The sequence below is a fragment of the Misgurnus anguillicaudatus genome, chromosome 19, assembly GCF_027580225.2.
Source record: "Misgurnus anguillicaudatus chromosome 19, ASM2758022v2, whole genome shotgun sequence".
Lineage (NCBI taxonomy): Eukaryota > Metazoa > Chordata > Actinopteri > Cypriniformes > Cobitidae > Misgurnus > Misgurnus anguillicaudatus.
In genome coordinates, this window is record NC_073355.2 from 11,695,838 (window position 1) to 11,717,287 (window position 21,450).

Consider the following 21,450-nt stretch of genomic DNA (forward strand, 5'->3'; position numbering starts at 1 on the left):
CAAATGAAATAAAATTCATATAATAATTTCTGAACATAGCATTGCATTTGTGTTTAAAAAATTAGTTTTTGACTTGAAACAATTGCATATTAAACTTAAATTTAGCTTATCCTTATTATTTTGTTGTTTTTGGGGGCGTGTTAGAGTGGGATTCTGTTAGGTGGTCCTCAGAAAAAAATTGGAAGATAAAGTGGTCCTTGGGCTGAAAAAGTTTGAGAAACACTGATGTAGAGGATCTGGCAAACAGCTTATCCTGAAAGATTCAGGTCAATATCTCAAAAATGTAAAAAGTTATAGCAAAAATTTTATAATTTTCATGATTCAGTCACACATTTTCTAGAATTTTAATGGAAAACATGGGACAAAATAAAGTGATGATTTTCGAGATTCATTTCAAATGGCCAGTATTTTGTTATTCTTGAACCCATAAACATGATCTTTGTCTCATTTAAAAGCTTTTTTCAAGTTCTTTCTATCTGAACGACTAGCTTTATTTTCCATTTTGAAAATTTTAGCAACATACCTACTGATTTTTCCAGTGGACTGACGAAAACGGCGTTCTTTTTACTCACTTTGATTTCTCTTCGTTGTCATTCTGTGTATCTGTGCTTTTGTCAAGTTGAAATTTTCACCCCAAAATGGCGGCCGCGCCACCTAGTGACTGTTTCAAGAAAAGCACCAGAGTTTCGCATTTGCAGTCAGGTTTTTATTATTATTTGGACCCTCGCGGCTTACCGTCAGACGTCATCAGCATAGCGCCGTTCAATGGACATGACAACATAACACTGAACTGCGTCATGTGCATTATTTTATCAGCTTTTGTATCTGTTGTAAATATCCAGTTTTAAGCAACAGACACACAGTGAATTGTAGCGTATATTTGGCAGCACTGTGTATAATTCGGTGTAATAGCATCTTAAGGTTGAACTAGTCGTATCTTTTACTCGTGACGCTAAAAACAAACCTTTCAACGTACCGTTACCGCTTGTTAATCCATTTGTAAGATCCATATAATACCGCAGCCATTATATTTATAAGTCCCTTGTTCACAGATAAGAATTAAGAGATGGAAGGTGTTTGTAATGGCGAGGATTCAGATGTGATGGCTCAGACGTGTGTGCTGTCTGAGTTCGGTGAGAGCGCTGAAGTTCGAGCTCTCATCAGCAGTCTGCCTGACATTTATCACGACACGGTCACCAGAGAGATCACCGTCGAGAAATTCATTGTTATAAGTTTTTAATACACATGCTACTACAACACAGTACATGCATTTATAGGCAAGCTGTCTGTTTCTAAAGCACCTGTGCTTGTGTCGTAATTTGTGCAGTTATGATGGATCGCTACCAGGAGCAGCCACATCTTTTGGACCGTCACTTAGGTAAGAGGATTTTTAGTCATTAAAACTAGATGTCATGTATCATTGATGTAATGGACATGATGAATGATTTCTGTGATTGCACACTGATTGATAGCATTGTATTTATTGTCGTGCAGAGTGGATGCTGAGCATGCTTTTGGAGATGATCCGCAGTGAGAAGTCGCCACCTCTTCTGGTCCATATCTGTTTCAAATTTATCTACGTCATCTCTAAGGCAAGACCATGCACAGTTCTCCAAGTTTCTCATATTTGAATTAAGAGTTTGTGACTGAATGTTGGTGCTCTCGTAGGTCAGAGGCTACAAGGTCTTCATGCAGTTTTTCCCTCACGAGGTGTCAGATGTTCAACCGGTGCTGGACCTTTTATGCAGACAGGACCCCAAGGACACTGAAGTGAGTTACATATGGATATGCTCATCCTTAGCATCATCAAAACTTACATATTGTTACATTTATTACATTTTCCTGAGATACGTAACTCTGTTCTCAAAGACAAAATGTTGAGTCATCTAATCGTTATTGCATGTTTTGATTAGACCTGGGAAACACGCTACATACTCCTCCTGTGGCTCTCCATGACATGCCTCATTCCCTTCGACCTGTCCCGTCTGGATGGCCACTTGTCCACTGACCCCGGGATCAACAGAGAGTCTGTCATGGATCGTATCATGTCTGTCGCTAAGGTAACACATAGACACAGACCACACATTAACTTTAAGGGTGCGTCTCAATCAACTCCCTTGATAAGTAGGTAGGGTGCTGAACAGGCAGTCGTCCATTTTAAAGGGTGTCTGATTTAAAAAATCCTTCCACTGAACTGGGACGTTCATTCCCTAAGAATGTCCTTGTCAGTGGAAGCATTTTAAAGTGTCCAGGAAAGATGCAAAAACATACAGGGCTACAAGTTTAATTTATCATTTAAAATCAGGGCATCCTGAACAAGACACAGAGTACAAGAAAGACACCACAGCGAATTTAAGCCTAGGAACTTGCAAAAGCACAGACAGCGAGGGTTACTTTAGCGCTGTATCTTGTAATAGATTAGAAGAGGAATGATGAAGAGTAACAACAGTGTGTAACAATAAGTCTATATTAAAACCAATAAAATGCTACAATGACAAACTTTCTTATATTAAATAAAGAAAAAAGTTTATTAAGAAAAGTTTTGAGTAAGACAGCAGTATTGGTAAGTGCTTTTTCTTCATGGTCATGGTCCTGTCAATCATCATGCCGTCTCACTGGGCACTGCAGCTTGTCTGTCTCTGATAATAGTGGGAATAGAAGATTAATTGTTAATTAATGCAAAATAAAAAAACATTAAATTATGATGTATTATGATAATATCGGTGTTATAGGGTTGTCGATTCCCTGTTTGCTTTTATTAAGTGACAGTGTTTCTCACTGAGGTGAAATCATGTCTCGTGAGATTAGCAAAGTGAAAGTAGAATATAAAAATTTATTATTTAAAGGCGGGGTGCATGATCTCTGAAAGCCAATGTTGATATTTGAAATCACCTAAACAAACACACCCTTACCCCAATATAATCTGGACCTTCTTTTGATAGACCTGCCCCGCACATACGCAACCCAGGCAATGATGTCAGTTAGTAGACATGCCCCTTACTGCTGACTGGGTACAAGTGTGTTTTATTAGTCGGCCCGACTCCCTTTTTCAAAGTGTTTTTCAAAAATCATGCACCCCGCCTTTAGGGTCAAAAATACTGTGTCACCCAGCAGAAATAATTTTCATGTCGTGCAATTTTACAATGTCAACACATGGTGGCAGCACTAGATTTTAGGCAGTAGTGTTTTGTATTATTAATTTAGTGAAGTGATAAACTGTAGTAAATACTGTAGTACTTTAATATTTATTATGGATAGGTTATTAAACAATACCGTATGTTGGAATTATTACTACAGTTTACTAAAGTAAACTGTGCTCTGATAAACATGTACAGATTGTTATAGGTGACTGATAAAATGTTACAATGTTTTATTCTGTTTGTATAACACTTGGTTTGAGTTTTTATCTATATATTCATATTTGTTACAATTATCAAAAGTCAGTTGAGTTTGTTTGATGCATGTTTCTATAACTAGCTGCAAAACATTTTTCAATATTTGCTAATTTGAGAGTCTTTTACTGCATTTAACAATTAAATCTGAAGTGATATTCAATACAGTATGGTTTGTTCAAACATTTCAAAATGCACCTGAATTCTTTATATGACTAAAATTCACAAAAAAACTGTCGTACATTGTATAAAAAATTATAAATCATACTTATTTATAAGAAATGTAATAATTAATTCATTTAAAAAGACCACATACAAATGGTTATTTGTGGTGATTCTTGTCATTGTAATGATTAAATTAGTGCCAAAACACCATGCCAATGCTAAATGGTATTAACACGAACAATAATACAATAAAATTTGGTAACAAGACAAAGGCTGGTCACCTCACACAGGTGAACTTTTGTTATGATTATCTAAAGTTTGAATGTTTTTTTGCAGTCATTTCTGAATGTCAGTGACAAATCTCGAGATGCTGCAGCTGTACTCGTGGCAAAGTAAGTTTTTTTTTTTTTCTATTTATGTAATATACTGGGTGATATATTGAATATTTGTATTATTAAATCAAGCAACATTGTGTGAATATGGGATGATTAATTGTTTTTTAAAGTTTGCCTATTTAAGTTTCCTTAAAGATACATTTTTTTTATAAAAATATAATTCTTTTGTGTATCCATTTAGTTAGAAAGGACAAATATGCCATTATTTTCAGTATTTGTTTTACTGTATTTTCCTTTCTATAAACATTTGAATATATTTTTCTAACATGATGTAACATATTACAGTAAAATAAAAGCGTAAATATACCTATATAAGCATATATACCACATTAAAATCTTCACAACAAAATATAGTATATTTTTAATATTCTGTATACATCTTATTAGTCCTAAAACTAAATCTAGATTAATCGCATACAAAATAAAAGTTTATTTTTGCATAATATATAAATGTGTGTGTACTGTGTCTATGTGTAATTGTTATTTATATTTAAAAACACACACATATATGCATTTCAGAACATTTTATTTATATATCCATTTTTTGTTTATATATATAATATAGAATATACAAAAATATTAATATATATATATATATATATATATATATATATATATATATATATATATATATATATATATATATATATATATATATATATATATATATATATATATATATATATATATATATATATACCAATGTAAATGTTTCTTAAATGCATACATGAATGTATGTGTATTTATATATACATAATAATTACACACAGCACACACTCATATATTATGCAAAAAAATCACTTTTATTTTGTATGCGATTTAAACTAGATTAATCTATGCCCAGCACTACCTAAAACTAATAGTAGTGTTTGTAGTGTCAGTTTTATTCCATGAGCATTAGAGGGCGCTGTGTTAACACTTGTAGGTTACTTTAAAGGGATAGTTCACCCAAAAATGAAAATTCTGTCATCATAATACTCACTCTTGTGTTCTTACAAACCTGTATTAAAAAAAATTCCTGATTAGCTTGATTTTCTGTTTTGTTCTGATGAAAGAATTTTCATTTTTGGGTGAACTATCCCTTTAAATCTGCATTGTTGCAATAGGTTTGTGACCCGTCCAGATGTGAAGCAGAAGCATTTGGGGAATTTTCTGGACCACTGTCTGACCACTATCTCACAGGCCAGTGAGCTGACCATGGAGGGAACCGTGGCTCTCGATGGAGCTTTACAGTCACTAGTAAGCGCCAAATCCTCTTTAGTTTTCTGTCACGTTTCACAAAATCATTTGCCTTAGACTGTTGACACAAAACCCATAGTCAAATACAACATGCATGTGGCTGCATACTTTTATCACACAGCTTGGCCATTGTAAGGAAGTTATGCTGCCTAAAAAAACAGGCGTGATACCATCAAAGCGTATTTGTATTGCCTCAGGAAGAGTTTGTTGTTGTGTTGGGTTTAATATGCATTTATCTTTCTCTCTGTGATCCTTTTTTGTTCACTTTTTAATGTTTTTTATCAGAACTGCAACAACTAATCGTTGAAATTCGTTGTCAACTTAGTTTGTCTGTGACGTCACATGCTCCCACACACTCATACAACATGAGCTGCACGTTTATCATACGCTTCTTCTCACTGTGCAACCAGCTTGTTTAAAAGCTGCACAAACTTTTTTATTCAAAGCTTAAAATATCAGATAAATAAAGATTATATTAGTAAAACTAATATAGTGGCTTTAAAAGCTCTTCTAAACATAGTTCCTAATTTAGCTATAATGAGAGAATCTAATTGAGTAAATGTTTTTATCCGATTAGTCAATTAATCGAAAGAATAATTGTTAGATGCAACCCTACTTTTTATTTATATAGTATATACATTTGTTTAAAATTGCATTTCGTGTTTTCTTCGTACGTCATTGAATTTTTTTATGTAACTACTACTTTTAAAGTAACCCAATAGAAATGTGATCATGGTACATTTTTACAGAAATTTTATATATTTGTATAGTTTTGGCATTATTGATTGATTCCTTGGCGTGTTGTTTCTGTCATAGTTTGTTAATTTGAACAGTAAACATAAATAGTTGTTTAAAAACTATTCTACAGTTTATCTGTACTCATGCATGTAAAAACATATATTTGCCTTTGTTGTAATTTAATAAAAACAACCCGAAATTGTATGAAACAGTCCTGTTGTTTTAAACTTTTGTAAAGCTCGTCTTTGTTCCCCGAGGCCCTTAAAACTGGCTCTGTGTGCTTGAAGTGCCTAAAGTGCTAAACCTGCCATAAAGGAGGATAATTTGCATATTGTGTGTACACTTTATGTGCCACAAGGCAGTATGCAGGAACCTGTTAGGTGCACATTCAAACTTTCTCATTACAAGAGGCTTCTGCTGACATTAACCGAAGCCAGCTTTAAAAAAAAAACACATTGCAAAGTGGTTAATGTTGATGTCAAGGCAAATTTTTTTTATTGTGCATAGGTAAAGCAGTTTTGAGGAATCATACCATCATTCTAATCAAATCACCTTTTTAATACCAGGCCCAGCTCTTCAAGCATGGGAAACGTGATGACTTCCTGCAGTATGGTGTGTGTATAAGTTAAAGAAAAAATATTTACAGGTATGTGAATGTTCAGTCTGAATGTCTCCAATTTTAACCTGACCCTTAATCCTTCTCTCTGCAGCCCCCTCTGTGTTTCAATGCTTGAACACGAAGAAAATAGTTGAGAGTAACCAGGCCACATTACGCAAACTGGGAGTAAAAGTTATCCAGAGACTTGGCCTGACATTTCAAAAACCACGTTTAGCCAAATGGAGGTAATGTGCTCAACAATGAGGCAGACTGCATTGTTTATGCATTTGTTGTTTTTTTATTCGTCATAAAGATATTGTCAAATGTCCTTTTAATTTCTGAGGATGATGTGAAAACAGGTTGAAATTGAAGAAAATTATAAAAATTGTCATCCGAATTAAAAATTGTAAGCATTTGCTTTGGCATTCAGATACCAGAGAGGATGTCGGTCACTTGCAGTGAACCTGGCCCAATCTGCTGTAACAGAAAGTGTAGAGGCGACAAAACCTGATCTGGCATCTGTCAGTCATGATGAAGACGATGATGTACCTGAGGAGGTTGAGAATGTCATTGGTAAGAATCAAAGTACAATTTTTATGTACCTATATTGTTTTCCTAAGTACACTGCAAAAAAGATTTTCAAGAAATCATTTTAGTATTTTTGTCTTGTTTTCAGTAAAAATATCTAAAAATTCTTAAATTAAGATGCTTTTTCTTGATGAGCAAAACGAAGAAAATAAGTCTAGTTTTTAGACCAAAAATATCAAATTTTAGTGATTTTGTGGATAATACAAGCAAAAAAATCTGCCAATGGGGTAAGCAAAAAACACTAAGAAACACTAAATTCAAGAAAAATTCAAGAAAAATTAGCTTACAGCATTGGCAGATTTTTTAGCTTGTATTATGCAAAAAATCACTTAAATTTGACTTATTTTCTTGGGTCATTTTGCTCATCAAGAAAAAGCATCTTAATTTAAGAATTTTTAGATATTTTTAATTTCTTGAAAATAATTTTTTGCAGTGTAAGGGATAATGTATACACTGCAAAAAATGATTTTCAAGTATTGATTTTCAAGTATTTTTTCTTAGTATTTTTGTCTTGTTTTCAGTAAAAATACATAAAGATTCTTAAATCAAGATGCTTTTTCTTGATGAGCAAAACGACCCAAGAAAATAAGTCTAGTTTTTAGACCAAAAATATCAAATTTAAGTGATTTTGTGCATAAAACAAGCGAAACAATCTGCCAATGGGGTAAGCAAATTTTCTTGGAGTTTTCTTGAATTTAGTGTTTAAGACAAATGTTCAAGATTTTTTTTGCTTATTCCATTGGCAGATTTTTTTTTTTTGCTTGTTTTATGCACAAAATCACTTAAATTTGACATTTTTCGTCTAAAAACTAGACTTATTTTCTTGGGCCGTTTTGCTCATCAAGAAAAAGCATCTTGATTTAAGAATTTTAAGATATTTCTACTGAAAACAATACAAAAATACTAAGTTAGAAAGTCATTTTTTGCAGTGTGGCTGTACATTATCCCACTTATTACACGCCTATGTACCTTATAAGTGAGCTAAGGAACATTATTGATTTGATATGTTCATTGTTAACGAATGCAGACCTTCTGCGAGGATACCCATTTATTTTTGGGTCAAAAGACAAAACAATCAAATGTCACAAACACTCTATTTGGTTTAATCATTTGTCAAATATACTGTCAAATATGTTATTTAAATACATATTTATTAGGGCTGTCAATCGATTAAAATTTTTTATCTAATTAATTACATACTCTGTGATTAATTAATCTATCTAAATTAATCGCATACATTAATCGCATCCACGTCAAAACCGGGTTTTTACCACTGTTGTAAACCTTTTTAGCGAAGACCAGGAGACTTGGATTTCCTCGAGCAGTAGTCTTTATTGCAGAAAGCGATCTTCAAATCAGAGCATAGAGCTCGGGGCGCTGCAGTCACCAAGTCTGACTTACAGTAGCCCTACATTGCATTTATACACATTTTAGGGGGTAGTCCCCTAAATGGAATACAAAGCACTCAACTTTAAACAAAGCATGTAAATTCAGTCAAGGAATCAGCCCGATACCGGGAATTGCTATAGCCCTGATCTCATCAGCATAACAGTATCATTCAAATGCATAGGTGCTAATCCAATCATCCTTACTGTATCGCCTATACCTTCAAATGCATAAAGACAAAGGCACAGTTGTGCCTTGAGCTTAGCAATCACCTTTAACTTGGAACTCTTCCCAATGGTCAGGAAGAGCATAAAGACAGAAGGTTAATGTCTTAACCACCTGGGCTGACTGACTTGATTGTAGAATGTCCTAATCTTTACCTCAAGATGTAAAACACAATGTATATCACTTTTTCAGTTTACATACTATTACATTGGAACCTAGATATTACATTTTATAAATTTGTAATCCTACAGTTCCCCCTTTGAGAGTTCTAATAACTCTCACAAAATACAATTTAAGACACTTAAAGTTCATTCTTGAAACCTGTGATTGCAACAGGCACAGGTTCTGTGTTGATTGTCTGTAGTGACAAACTGCATGCTGACACAGAAGCAAACATGCAGCTAGAGTCCGTGAAGTTCCTACGGGTAATAGTCTTTTTTGGTTGGAACTGTCATCTCCTTGTGATGGGCAAGGGTTGTTTCTTGAACTAAACATTTACCAACAGCTTTCCAAACCATAAAGAATTGTCTTCAGTCATCTGGTGTAATTTTGCTTGATCATGCTGAGAGATGACTTAAGTTCCCGTATTTGTTTCTCTGCGTTGTGTATTTTTTTTTCTTTGTGACTGTTGGCTTGGCAGTGGATGTCGTTGTCTTTAGAGGTTGTGGCTTCATACACAGTTAAGGAGGTTGGGGTGTATGAGTCTTGGGACAGCCATCAAGGGGTATCTGCACAAAGAAAGAAAGAAAACAAAAGACGAAAGAGCAGTATTTGTTGTAAAAAACAAAAACGGTTCAGTCTGAGTCTGCTATTATTGTTCCTTCTTTACCTATTTCTTAATTCCTATGACACCTAAAGAACAGTGAGGTAAGGAAGGACTAGTGGAATGGGTAAGGCCTATGAGGGAGTCTTCACCGCAGGGTTGGCCCCCGAAGCCTATTGCATTCGGATCTTCCCTGGGCTCCTCACTGGTCCGTGTGTCCTAGTCTGTCCCTGTCAACATGGGAGCTATCAACATCTTAGATTGTAAATGAGCTCATCCCCCTTTTAAACTGTAAAAAAAATCCCTATAAACCTCTAAGAAAAATCACCCATAGTAGACGTCATAAGACAGTATAAATTACTGACCTGTAGCTAAAGACCATTTAGGGCTGTGAGAGTAAACTATTCTTCTTAAGAGGTGGTGGTAAGTGATTTTCAGTTTAAATCACAATTGCAGTCCCAGCCACACTTATACATAAAAGGAAAAATAGCAACCTTTTTGTTGCATGAATCTTTACATAAGAGTCTTTCATCATTGTAAATTTCAATACAGCAATAAGCTCTCACAGCCTTAATGTTTAGACTCTTGGCAAGTTGCCCCACAGATTGGGTGTAGAGGAGAGGGGCTGCTTCAGTATTGTAAGGAGGCCCTGTAAGAGCTGAGAAACACTGTTGATTTCTCCAAGTATCTTTTTACCTCTCCTACACTCTTTTAAATAATGCCCTTGCTTCCCGCAGTAGTGACATTTGATGTCCCTCCTAAGACATTTATTTTCTTGATTTCTTGTGTTAAATGTAGCTGTTGCTACTCTTACTTTTGCCTTAACATCAGCATCTCTTTCCCATGTAGCTAAACTGTCTAGGTTACTTCTGAGAGTTTTGTTAGACCAAGTTAGATCTAGGAATGGTAAGGCTTTTCTATACTCGGCTGCAAGGCCGTCTGACCAGATGCGGACTAGAGGTCCCTTGTCCTCTAGCACATTTTCAGGATCATCAACTATTCCACTGTAAGTTACAGCTGCCTGACAAAACCTTTCAGTGTATTCACTCACAGATTCTTCTTTCCTTTGTACACAGTTAGTGATTCTGGACCAGTCGATTTTGGGTCCTATGATATTCTTTAGAATTTTCAAAACACCTTCTCTCAAATCGCCTTTACTGGCATGTTGTAGTTCAGAAGTAACAGCAGACTCATAACTGTTGAATTCAGATTCAGTTAGAATTTGTGACATTAGCTGTGTGACTTCTGCTAACGACATGTCATAGAGACGCATTTTGCCGATCAATGCTCTTCTAAATTCACAAAAATGTGTGCGCGCTGAGGGTAAGTTCTGAGATAATCTCTCTATATCTTTAGGTCCTAGTGCTTCTGTAACAGTTTTTACTTGGACAACAGAAGAGTTAAGAGGAACACTTTTAACTCCCTCAATTCCCTGAGTTCTTCTTCTAGCGCCACATACCTTCACTGAGTTTATAGGCACATCATCTACTGATTGGATGGCTACATCTGTTTCAAAGAAAGTTTGTAAGTCAGGATAATTCATATCAGGCTGACTAACTTCTTCCATATCAGTTTTTACTGTAGCTTTGTTGCGGTTCAATTTCTTAGTCAAATAGGATACTCTAGCACTGAGTTCTTTGTTTTGTTCCTCTAGTTCTGAATTACGCTGAAGCTGTTGTGTAGCTAGCGTTAAACCAAATTCTCCTCGGCGGCAGATAATGCCTTTCACATTGTTTTTGCGAATACATGCTCCTAATACTCTTTTACACTCATCTAAAGACCAAGTCTTGTCTGGATGGATTTCATACTTCTGAGTTAGCTCTTGTCTAACTTTCTTAGTGACTATAAGGTCCATTTGCACTCCTAACAGTGATTTGAATTCGTTATCTGACCACAAAGGTGTCGCAAGACCACCTTCTTCAGTTGTGGGAGTCAGTCTATGATGCCTTTTAACCATTTTTCTTTATACTGATTCAGATAATCACTGTTGTTAACCTTCCTTACACAGTAGAGGATAGCGCAAATTCTTCTCTGGCAAAGCAGAGGATTACCTATTTTCTCATATGCATGTGTTCTTATACATCCGTGATAAACAGGTTAAACCAAACTTCTCTGACTAAACAGAGGATAACACAAAATGTATAATGTGGTACTAAACTTCCCTGCCTAAACAGAGGATAACCAAACAACTTCTCTGGCTGAACAGAGGATAACCAAACTTCTTCTCTGGCTGAACAGAGGATAACCAAACGTCTTCTCTGGCTGAACAGAGGATAACCAAACAACTTCTCTGGCTGAACAGAGGATAACCAAACTTCTTCTCTGGCTGAACAGAGGATAACCAAACAACTTCTCTGGATGAACAGAGGATAACTCAAACATTAGCACGTTATGCTAAACTTCCCTGCCTAAACAGAGGGTAAACAAACATTTGTTAACAGAAACCTGCAGCTGTTTGTTAACACTTAACCACATGTACTGGTCTGTAGAGGTTCTTTTGATAGAGTGACACTCACCAAATCAAAGTTGAGCTGAAATAATCAGTCTGGAGCGATGTTTGTAGATGTTTTTGGTGAAATGAGAAGCTCTATCCGGGTCACGGCACCATCTGTTTCAAACCTTTTTAGCGAAGACCAGGAGACTTGGATTTCCTCGAGCAGTAGTCTTTATTGCAGAAAGTGATCTTCAAATCAGAGCATAGAGCTCGGGGCGCTGCAGTCACCAAGTCTGACTTACAGTAGCCCTACATTGCATTTATACACATTTTAGGGGGTAGTCCCCTAAATGGAATACAAAGCACTCAACTTTAAACAAAGCATGTAAATTCAGTCAAGGAATCAGCCCGATACCGGGAATTGCTATAGCCCTGATCTCATCAGCATAACAGTATCATTCAAATGCATAGGTGCTAATCCAATCATCCTTACTGTATCGCCTATACCTTCAAATGCATAAAGACAAAGGCACAGTTGTGCCTTGAGCTTAGCAATCACCTTTAACTTGGCACTCTTCCCAATGGTCAGGAAGAGCATAAAGACAGAAGGTTAATGTCTTAACAACCTGGGCTGACTGACTTGATTGTAGAATGTCCTAATCTTTACCTCAAGATGTAAAACACAATGTATATCACTTTTTCAGTTTACATACTATTACATTGGAACCTAGATATTACATTTTATAAATTTGTAATCCTACACCACTCATTTAACGCAGCTCCGTATCTCACTCAGAACCTCAAGAACGCGCATTCGCGCAGGAGGATCACATTACACATTGTAGAGATGAGTGATAGAGAGAGAGGTAATAATGGTGCACACGTCGAAAAAATTAATAGAAGTCTAGAAACAAAGCATTAAAGTAAAAATGATTCATTGAATTTATTGAATTGAATCAATTGAATTTAGTTTTTTTTCTGTGAATAACAAACCTGCAAATGTCGCAACTGGCCAATCAAAATCGAGCATTCCAATGAGCCGTGTAATAAATATATTAATAAATGCTCTCATATACTGCTCTTTTGCCAATCTAATGTTGCAGAGCAACTGTTGATGGGGCTGAAAGACAAAGAGACAATAGTGCGGTGGTCTTCTGCCAAGGGGTAAGGAAAAAGTTTTTGTATCTGGGCCAGTTTAGATAATTTAGTAGTGCTACATAGCGCATATATTAACTGTATAAATAGCAAATAGTATAAAAGCCAACAAATCATCACCTTGATGAAAGTACAAAAATTTATATTATTCTTGTCTCTTTTTTTCTACCACCTGCAGGATTGGAAGAGTGACCGGTAGACTTCCTAAAGAGCTTGCAGATGAAGTGGTTGAATCTGTGTTGGAGTGCTTCAGGTATGTTACGCTATATCAATCTGACTCAGGTTAGCTTAATGGTGTTTCTTCAATGGCATTGTGTTTATAATTACATGGTACAGTTTCCAGGAAACAGATAATGCCTGGCATGGTGGCTGCCTGGCTCTTGCAGAGCTGGGCCGGAGAGGACTGCTGCTTCCTTCACGTCTGTCTAATGTGGTTTGCATTCTCTCTTTAAGCATTTAAGTGCAACAAATTTTTTTATATATTTTTTAATGACCCTCTTCGGTGCCTCAACATTGTACGACTTTTTCCTTTCTGCGGAAGTCAAAAAATATATTTTGAGCTTGTCTATTGTTATTATCAATACAAAGAAAAGATTCCAATACTCAATGCATACAGAGCCCAAATCAAACATGCCCACATGTTAAACAATTGGTTCCTGCTCATCTCTTGGCTCAGTGTCATTACAATGTTTTCAACCTCTATTAATATTCCATTGTATGGACAGTAAGAATTCGTAAAAAAATGTCTTTTTTTGCGCATGAAGCAAATTCATAGGAGTTCAAACACTAAAGGTGAACTTTTTTTGTAAAGTACATAGATAATTCCAAATGTGTTGATTTTTCTTAATCTCAGACATCTTTTGCCATCCTTTTACTACTGACATTAGTATTACCAGTTATAATATTGTATAATGTTATACCATGCACAGTTTCAAACACGCATAAGCAAACATCAGATACACTTTATGCAAACACTATTCAAATACCTGGTTTGACAAGCTTCTTTATTTAAAATGCCACCACCAAGTTCCTTTAAATGCTCAGTTGCATGATTTTCGAAGTCTGTCAAAGCGAACAAAGTGTATAATCTGTAAAGTCAAGTCAGTGCAGAATACTTATAATAGAAAATATTTACATTAAACACTCAATAAGTTGTACATATAAAAATACTGTACAGTAGTAATTGATGTATACAGTGTAGTTTATCTCGTCATCCTGTAAAGTCTCTACTACCGATCTTTCATTCAAAGCTCTTTGTCAGCTTTATGAATTGGAGGTGTTCACACTTCAAAATTAACAGTTTTGCGACCTTTTTCTTTGGGTTCTGACTGGTTCTTTTACCCTTGCTCTCTTGGTAGTGTGTCTCAGGGGTCTGCTTTTTGCTCGTTTTTGTCCCAGTGCTCGAGTGCTTTCTTTGGCCATGTCTGGAGTGTCCTTGGCTGGATGGTTGTCTGGGGAAGGAGTGCATCGGCTGTTTTGGTCCTTGGTCGTCTCTTGTTGGCCAACAGGGGATTCTTTGATAATGTCCCTTGAGCTTGCAAGTTGACACAGAGCAAATGCTGCTGAGTGCCTCTGGTCACAAGAGTCTAGATCTTGTTCTATGGATACCTCAGAATTTTGGACGGTTTCTTTTCCTGGAGTTTCAAGGCTTGTGGTATTGCGAAGGTTCTTGGTCGGTACCCTTAGGCATAGGTTGAGTGGTGCCTCCTCTTGTCCACTTTCTGAATCAGAATGGAGATTTTGGTCAGGATAATGGTTTATTATGTTTCTAGATGCGGGCTGATCTTTCTTTGACAAGTTAAGGGGTCTTGGCTCCTCCTCCTCCATTTCGTCCTCCTCCTTGTCTGACGAATTGTAGCTGCTTGCTGAAATTGTGGTTTGCAATTCATTTCTGGAAAAGAAAAAGAAGACAATGTCCCAATGTTATTTAATAATCATTTATTAATCGAATCACATTTTTCCTTCTATGCTTTTTTTAAGTGTGTGGCATTGTGTTGTCTTGCATGAGCTTTACTTACCTCTCAATATTCGGTAGTGTATTCTCTTGAGGTTGTCCACATGATTTCTGGGGTAAGTTGGTGGTTGCTGTCATTGGTGCTGGACCTTGCATTACATTCTGTGATTGCCCGATTGAAAGTGTCTGCCCATGGGATGTGTGCCTGAGTGTAACAGGGACACGCTGGGTGACACCTGCAGCACTGGGCCTGTCTGGAGACCCAGAGGCAGCACAGCCTGCTAAAGGACTTTGGCGAGTACCCTTGTCTCCACTGTGCTCCTGGATAACTCTGTCCTCAATCCTACTGTAAGAGTCAGAATGAGATTGGGGGACCAGGTGCCCTCCATACTCTCGGGGATAGAACCTGTGGCTATACACATCCAAAGGCAAATACCTGGACCTCTGTAGGGACATGGGTAGTTCAGGGTGTTGATAGAGGCTGAGGGGTAGCGGTGGGCCGGGAGTAATAGGATGGCCATATCTGTAGTGATATGAGTGGAGAAGGGATGCACTGGGTGGGACCAGAGGTGATGGAACCAGGGGTCTTTGGGTCTCTCGAGATGTAAGTTGGTAAGCTGTAGTGCTTGGTTGGTTTAGGGAGTAGGGTGCATAGAGGGAATGCAGGGGGCGCTCGGTTACCATATAGGGAGAATAGTCCGGCATTAAAGGAAGAAGGGGTGTTGCGGTAGCGGGTGGAACCCAGGATGGCATTTGGTGGTAGAACTGAGAAATGGATGATGCGGATTGATCATCCTTTTGCAGAGGCAGTGGTGGAGCTTCGCTTTCACACATTCGTGTAACCGGTGAGAAAGCTGAAGATAGTTTGTTCTGTTGAATGTCCACTGCTGAACGTTTGTCTCTGGTCTCACTAACTGGTTCAAGAACAGCCTTAGTGACTTCTTTTGTAGGGCTTTCAGGCTTGTCTTTTGTTTCTTTACCCATTTCTGCTTGATCATTGTTGTTGGCGTTGGTCTTCTCCAGATATTTGTCGGCTTCATCCTCTAGTGGCCGTTCTTTAGTGTTTTGGCTGAATGAAATATTACGCTGGGAAGCTCTAGGCGTTTTTCCTGTCTGCTCCATACGTTGAGACACCAATGAGATGGAGTTCTTACACAAGTTGTATTTCATGTGGTTGAAGAGATGAGATTTGATGTTGCAGGTGAACGGACATTGGAAGCACTGGTATTTGAAAGGTTTGCCAGGTGGTCGAGGAATGTAATGGGGTTTCTTTGGTTTTCTCCCCTGGAGAGTGTCCATCCTGGCGCCGTTTTCTGAATCCAGTTTAGCGTTAATTGTCAGTCCTGTTTGAAAGCAGAAAAGGCAATGAATAATTCTGTCACACCCTAGAGCACTGCTTCTATTTATTCGCTCACTAATAACACATGATGGTAATGAAAAGTATGCACAGGCACATTCTTCAACTGGCATTTTTTGTGTTGCTTCTTGGCATGTGTGTAAGCATTATGTGCTGCACTTCTGAAGCCAGCATAAGCCTGTAGAAACATGCTCCCCCTTATCAAAACCTGATGGCGTGGGAAACCACATACACCTGTTTCCCATGACCTCACCTGCAGGATACAAACTTCAGACTAGACGTAGTTGATCTTACTTGCGCTGCAAACTAAAGAAGCAACTAAAGTTATTCAAATGCAGCTTATCTGTATTATAACATTGGAAGCCAATTGGATTTATTCCATCAGAGTTGGAAGGAATGGGTTACATTTAGGGCTTTATGCTATAATTTCTCACTTCAATGCTGATCCAAGATGGTCCGGTAAGTTTGCAAAGATTTTGAGGCCTGAAGGTTTGTATTAGGCAGCAGATCTTAGAAATAGTTTGCCAAGCAAGTTCTGCTGAAAGTGACTCCACCTTAAGGAACCTGCTTGTCACGTGCTGTCGCAAGAAGTGGTGGCTCAGGTTTTGCTTCACATGTTTCATACGAAACCACTCCCTCCCCAAGGCACAAAATAAAAGAAATTTTTTGTATTGTGAAATCTCTTTTTGCTACATTTTTAAGCGTTTCTTAATTTCCATCTTTTTAGACACCTTTCTTTAGATCCTAAGTATTTTCTAATATTAACATACTGTGAAACTTTCAATTATGTATTTTAATTGTATTTTTTATACATAATTTGTAAAAAGACATCTGTTGGAATATATAAAAAGAGTGTATTTTACCAGATGTACCATAACAGGTGCATCTGGAGACAGTTCTTCAGTTCTTCATCATAAACGCATGTTAAATACAGAAGCAGTTACAGGTGCTCAAGCATGTCAGTAAGCTGTAAGTATATCAGTAATGCTATTAAGCTTTGGCGCGGCATTACCTGTCGTCCGATTCGACGTTCTGGATGCTGGATGTTTGTCGTTTGATGTATGTCCACAGGTGACCTCCTTGAAAGTATGGCTGTCCCTGAGTGGGACACTCTGGCCGATGTGGTTTTCTCTGAACGCGGGCGTCCACACGGTTAGGTGTTCTGTCTGACTGGTTTCTGATAAGTCTGATGAGTCTATCTCTTTTTGTCTGAGGTGGTGACTCTCTCTGGGGTGGAGTCTATGCCCAAGCAGTAGAGCCCTGAGGCAGCATCAATGCGCCTGATATTAGGGAAGCCCCGAGCCACGATACGTTGCTAGTTTGCCTCCCGTCTCACCTGCTAAAGAAAAGCCACATGGACTAGAAGCAGACAGTTCTGTTTATGGCTTTTTTTGTTTGCTAAATGGTTGAATTAGCCCAGGAGTGGTATAGTTAGGTGTGAAGCAGGTTTGAGGAGGTTTGTCAGAGGGGTGTGGAGATACTGAAGACAAACCAGGGAGATTTGCATGAAGCCAAATGTGTACTACAGCTACACTTGATTTAAAACGGCAAAACACAGATATGCACATGAAAACAAATACAGTTATGTACACTAATCTTAGTGTTAGGGTTTGAATACATGTATAGCATGAATCATAAACTAAATAAAATACAAGCTTTAGCAAACTTGTTCTGTGTCATATCCTTTTTAATGTATCATCACACTTAGTGTTATAGCATGCAAATGTGTATTTAAAAGAATGACTTTTGGTTGCCTGATGTTTTATTTGTTTTACTCCAACAGTGGTGCCGCTGATTGTAAAGGCTCTGACATTTGATGAGAAAAGGGGAGCCTGCAGTCTGGGCTCAAACGTCCGTGATGCAGCCTGTTATGTATGCTGGGCTTTCGCTCGTGCCTACGAACCAAGTGAACTTGAGCCTTATGTTAACCAGATTGCAAGGTAAGATCCCAACACTAATTCACCAACTAAACTTTCATAATACATTTAATTTATGCTATCCATTAAATCAGTGGTCTCCAAAATGGTGCCCGCACATGGTCTGTGAGGTGCCCGTCAAAGCAGATTTTATTAATAAAAATTAATTTGTAATATGTAATTTTGTGCATAAAACCAGCAAAAAATGGGGTAAGCCAATTTTTCTTGAATTGTTTTCGAATTTAGTGTTTAAGTTTTTTTTGCTTACCCCATTGGCAGATTTTTTTTTTGCTTGTTTTATGCACAAAATCACTTAAATGTGATATTTTCGGTATAAAAACTAGACTTATTTTCTTGGGTCGTTTTGATCATCAAGAAAAAGCATCTTAATTTAAGATTTTTTCTTGAAAATCATTTTTTGCCGTGTGGTGTTTACTGAGGCAAGCATCACACTGCAAAAAATTATTTTCAAGAAAAAACGTTCTTAGTATTTTTGTCTTGTTTTTAGTAGAAAAATCTAAAAATATCTAAAATAAAGATGCTTTTTCTTGATGAGCAAATCAACCCTAGAAAATAAGTCTAGTTTTTAGACCAAAAATATCAAATTTAAGTGATTTTTTGCATAAACCAAGCAAAAAAATCTGCCAATGGGGTAAGCAAATTTTTCTTGAATTTTGAATCTTGAATATGGTGTTTAAGAAAAAATTTCAAGATTTTTGCTGACCCCATTGGCAGATTTTTTTTGCTTGTTTTATGCACAAAATCACTTAAATTTGATATTTTTGGTCGAAAAACTAGATTTATTTTCTTGGGTCATTTTGCTCATCAAGAAAAGCATCTTAATTTAAGAATTTTTAGATATTTTTACTGAAAACAAGACAAAAATACTAATAATTTTTTATCTTGAAAATCATTTTTTGCAGTGCACTATTGCTAAGCTGAACCCTGAGTATAAAACTTCAATGTGTAAATTGTTTTTCCTGGTAGATGGATAAAGTTGCAAAACTAGATTTGTAGACCGCAGTGTTTTAGAGACTCAGCATTAGCCACTTTTGAGTTGGGCCAGTGTGCAGCCAGCTAGCAACCACCCAGAACACCCTACCACCTTTTTTAACAGTAAAAAAACACAAAGTGGAGTCTTTTTGTTGTTTTAAATACTCCAACTCAATATATTTCTTATGAAGGATGATTTACATAAAGCTTAGATGGCGAAATGAAATATGATTATAGAAAAATGTATTTTTTCCCAACCATGGATAAAAATGACTCCTGTATGCTTCTGTTTATATAAAAGTTTGATGTGAACCTTGGAAGCTTTCCAGTAGAAAATAAGCTCTTCACCAGAACTACAGTGAGAGCTGATCTCAAGTCAGTGACTGGTGAAAAATACAACTCAACTTGGGTGGTCCTGTTGACCTTACGGTTACACTTTCTCTCTCCAATGAAATACAGTTGAAGTGAGGTTAGACTGGGGGATTTGATTAGCGACACTGGCAGCCCACATACTGTGAATGGTTTTCGTTTTTAGTCATCACTTATTCGTGTGCAATATGTGCCAAATTCCGAAGACCTTTATCTACTGTCTCAAAGTTCATCCTTGCTAAAAGCGTGATCATTTCATCATGAGCTGCAGCATGTTCTTTTTATGCACTCTATGGGGACATATTTTTCTTGTTTATCAAAACCTTGAGTACCGTATAAAGGAGGTTAATTCTTGTATTATAAATCTCTTAAAAACGTTTTTCATAACAGCCTCTTCTCATACCTGTTCACCCGGCTAGAGTTATTTACTGCCTTAAAACCAGTTTATACACCTCTCCCTGCTCACAACCTCTCCCTGCTGAAAAGTGCGCTGTAGTCTGTTAATCTACACATGTGTCGTACATTACAGCTGTTGGTGTGGTATAAGGAGCAGAAACCAGAAACTGGCCTTTGTACTGTACAATTAGCTTACGAACCCATTGTAAATACTGTATGATGAAGCAGGTAAAGAATTATGTTTTTAGGCCTAAATGTAATGGTTAGGAAGGTGCTTTCTTTACAAGATGACTAAACGGTTGGTAATTTGAAAGGTAAATTGGTTTCAATTGCAGCTAGAACCGGTTAAGACATGGTGGAAAACGGAAGCAGATTTGAATAATTCCAGATGTATGCCAGTTATATTAATGTAGTTACGTATACAGACGAATCCACAGTGTTTATAAGACTTATGTCTTTTATTTCAGAGGATAGTCAGTAAAGAACTGAGTTTTTAGATGTTGGCTTTAAAAAAGCTTTTGTGTTCAGAAAATATTAATATTGAATCATTTTTATTTACATATACGAATAGAAATATAGATGGTAACAAATGATTATTAATAAATTGGGATACACGATACAAAATTACCTGTTTTCGATTACATAAAATTACATTTACTGATAACGATAGTTTTAAACAATGGGTAAAAAGTATTATGTCATGAAATCCTAGAGGTACAGAGCGTACAAACTGCAATTCTGTTGTCATTGTTACCCAATTCAAAATAATCACACAGTATGCATTTTTCTGCCTCTTTTGTTTGCCAAGATGCAATCTGCCCTGATCATCGGCTGTTTTTAAACCATCAGCCAATGTCCAATAGTAGGAAAATGTGTATATGTATGTATGTATGTATGTATGTATGTAAACTCATGTGTCAAGTTTTTAGGATAAACTCCCCTGAGCAATAGCAGGAAACTGCAGGGTCTCTTAAACCTAAATTCTTTACATTTTAAAGAAATTAGACTTTTTGCTTAGTGCCAAAAGAGGTCACACTAAATAACGACGATGCCTAAAGAAGATATTTAGTCCTGAAAATTAAATCTTTTATTTTCTGTATTTCTGTTTGTATCTTAATAAAATAGATTGAAAAATAAACATGGATAGATATTAAAACTTCTAAAACAACAAGTCTGGTGGTGGTGGCAGCCTAAGACTTTTGCATAGTACGATAGATAGATAGTACGATAGATGGCATTTTGTTTGTGTATTGCTATCATGGTTTTGTGTGGTGTTGCTAGCCAAGAAAGTGAAAGTGATGAATGACCAGTATGTATAGTAACCCTTACTTTGATGTGACATTTGCATTTAACCCATCTAGTGAGTAGTGAACAAACGCACTGTAAT

General features: G+C 36.7%; 2 protein-coding genes across 2 annotated transcripts in view; one reads left to right on the forward strand and one right to left on the reverse strand.

Annotated features, from left to right (window-relative positions):
- Nucleotides 1-734: 734 nt before the first annotated feature.
- The window catches only part of tbcd (tubulin folding cofactor D), a 45,917-nt gene continuing 25,201 nt past the window's right edge, over nt 735-21,450 (forward strand). Inside the window, exons 1-14 of the mRNA XM_073856918.1 lie at nt 735-1,225; nt 1,327-1,378; nt 1,495-1,592; nt 1,669-1,770; nt 1,914-2,060; nt 3,894-3,949; nt 5,059-5,191; nt 6,496-6,541; nt 6,640-6,772; nt 6,958-7,100; nt 13,027-13,087; nt 13,257-13,331; nt 13,415-13,508; nt 18,172-18,329. Coding sequence (XP_073713019.1) covers nt 1,067-1,225; nt 1,327-1,378; nt 1,495-1,592; nt 1,669-1,770; nt 1,914-2,060; nt 3,894-3,949; nt 5,059-5,191; nt 6,496-6,541; nt 6,640-6,772; nt 6,958-7,100; nt 13,027-13,087; nt 13,257-13,331; nt 13,415-13,508; nt 18,172-18,329 — 1,457 coding nt within the window. The 5' untranslated portion in view covers nt 735-1,066. The remainder of the gene's footprint in view (nt 1,226-1,326; nt 1,379-1,494; nt 1,593-1,668; nt 1,771-1,913; nt 2,061-3,893; nt 3,950-5,058; nt 5,192-6,495; nt 6,542-6,639; nt 6,773-6,957; nt 7,101-13,026; nt 13,088-13,256; nt 13,332-13,414; nt 13,509-18,171; nt 18,330-21,450) is intronic.
- znf750 (zinc finger protein 750) lies at nt 13,930-18,047 on the reverse strand. Its single transcript, XM_055187075.2, has 3 exons — nt 17,402-18,047; nt 15,097-16,375; nt 13,930-14,969 (listed from the first exon to the last, which is right to left on the reverse strand). The coding sequence occupies exons 2-3, from the start codon at nt 16,329-16,331 to the stop codon at nt 14,372-14,374; spliced, it is 1,833 nt and encodes a 610-aa protein (XP_055043050.2). The 5' UTR covers nt 16,332-16,375; nt 17,402-18,047; the 3' UTR covers nt 13,930-14,371.

What these genes read in the sequence shown, in the direction of transcription:
- znf750 (XM_055187075.2), bottom strand. Translation starts at nt 16,331, where the DNA reads ATGGACACTCTCCAGGGGAGAAAACCAAAGAAACCCCATTACATTCCT. An exon ending in ACACTACCGAATATTGAGAG is followed by an intron (nt 14,970 to 15,096) that starts GTAAGTAAAGCT and finishes TTTCTTTTCCAG; the next exon opens with AAATGAATTGCAAACCACAA.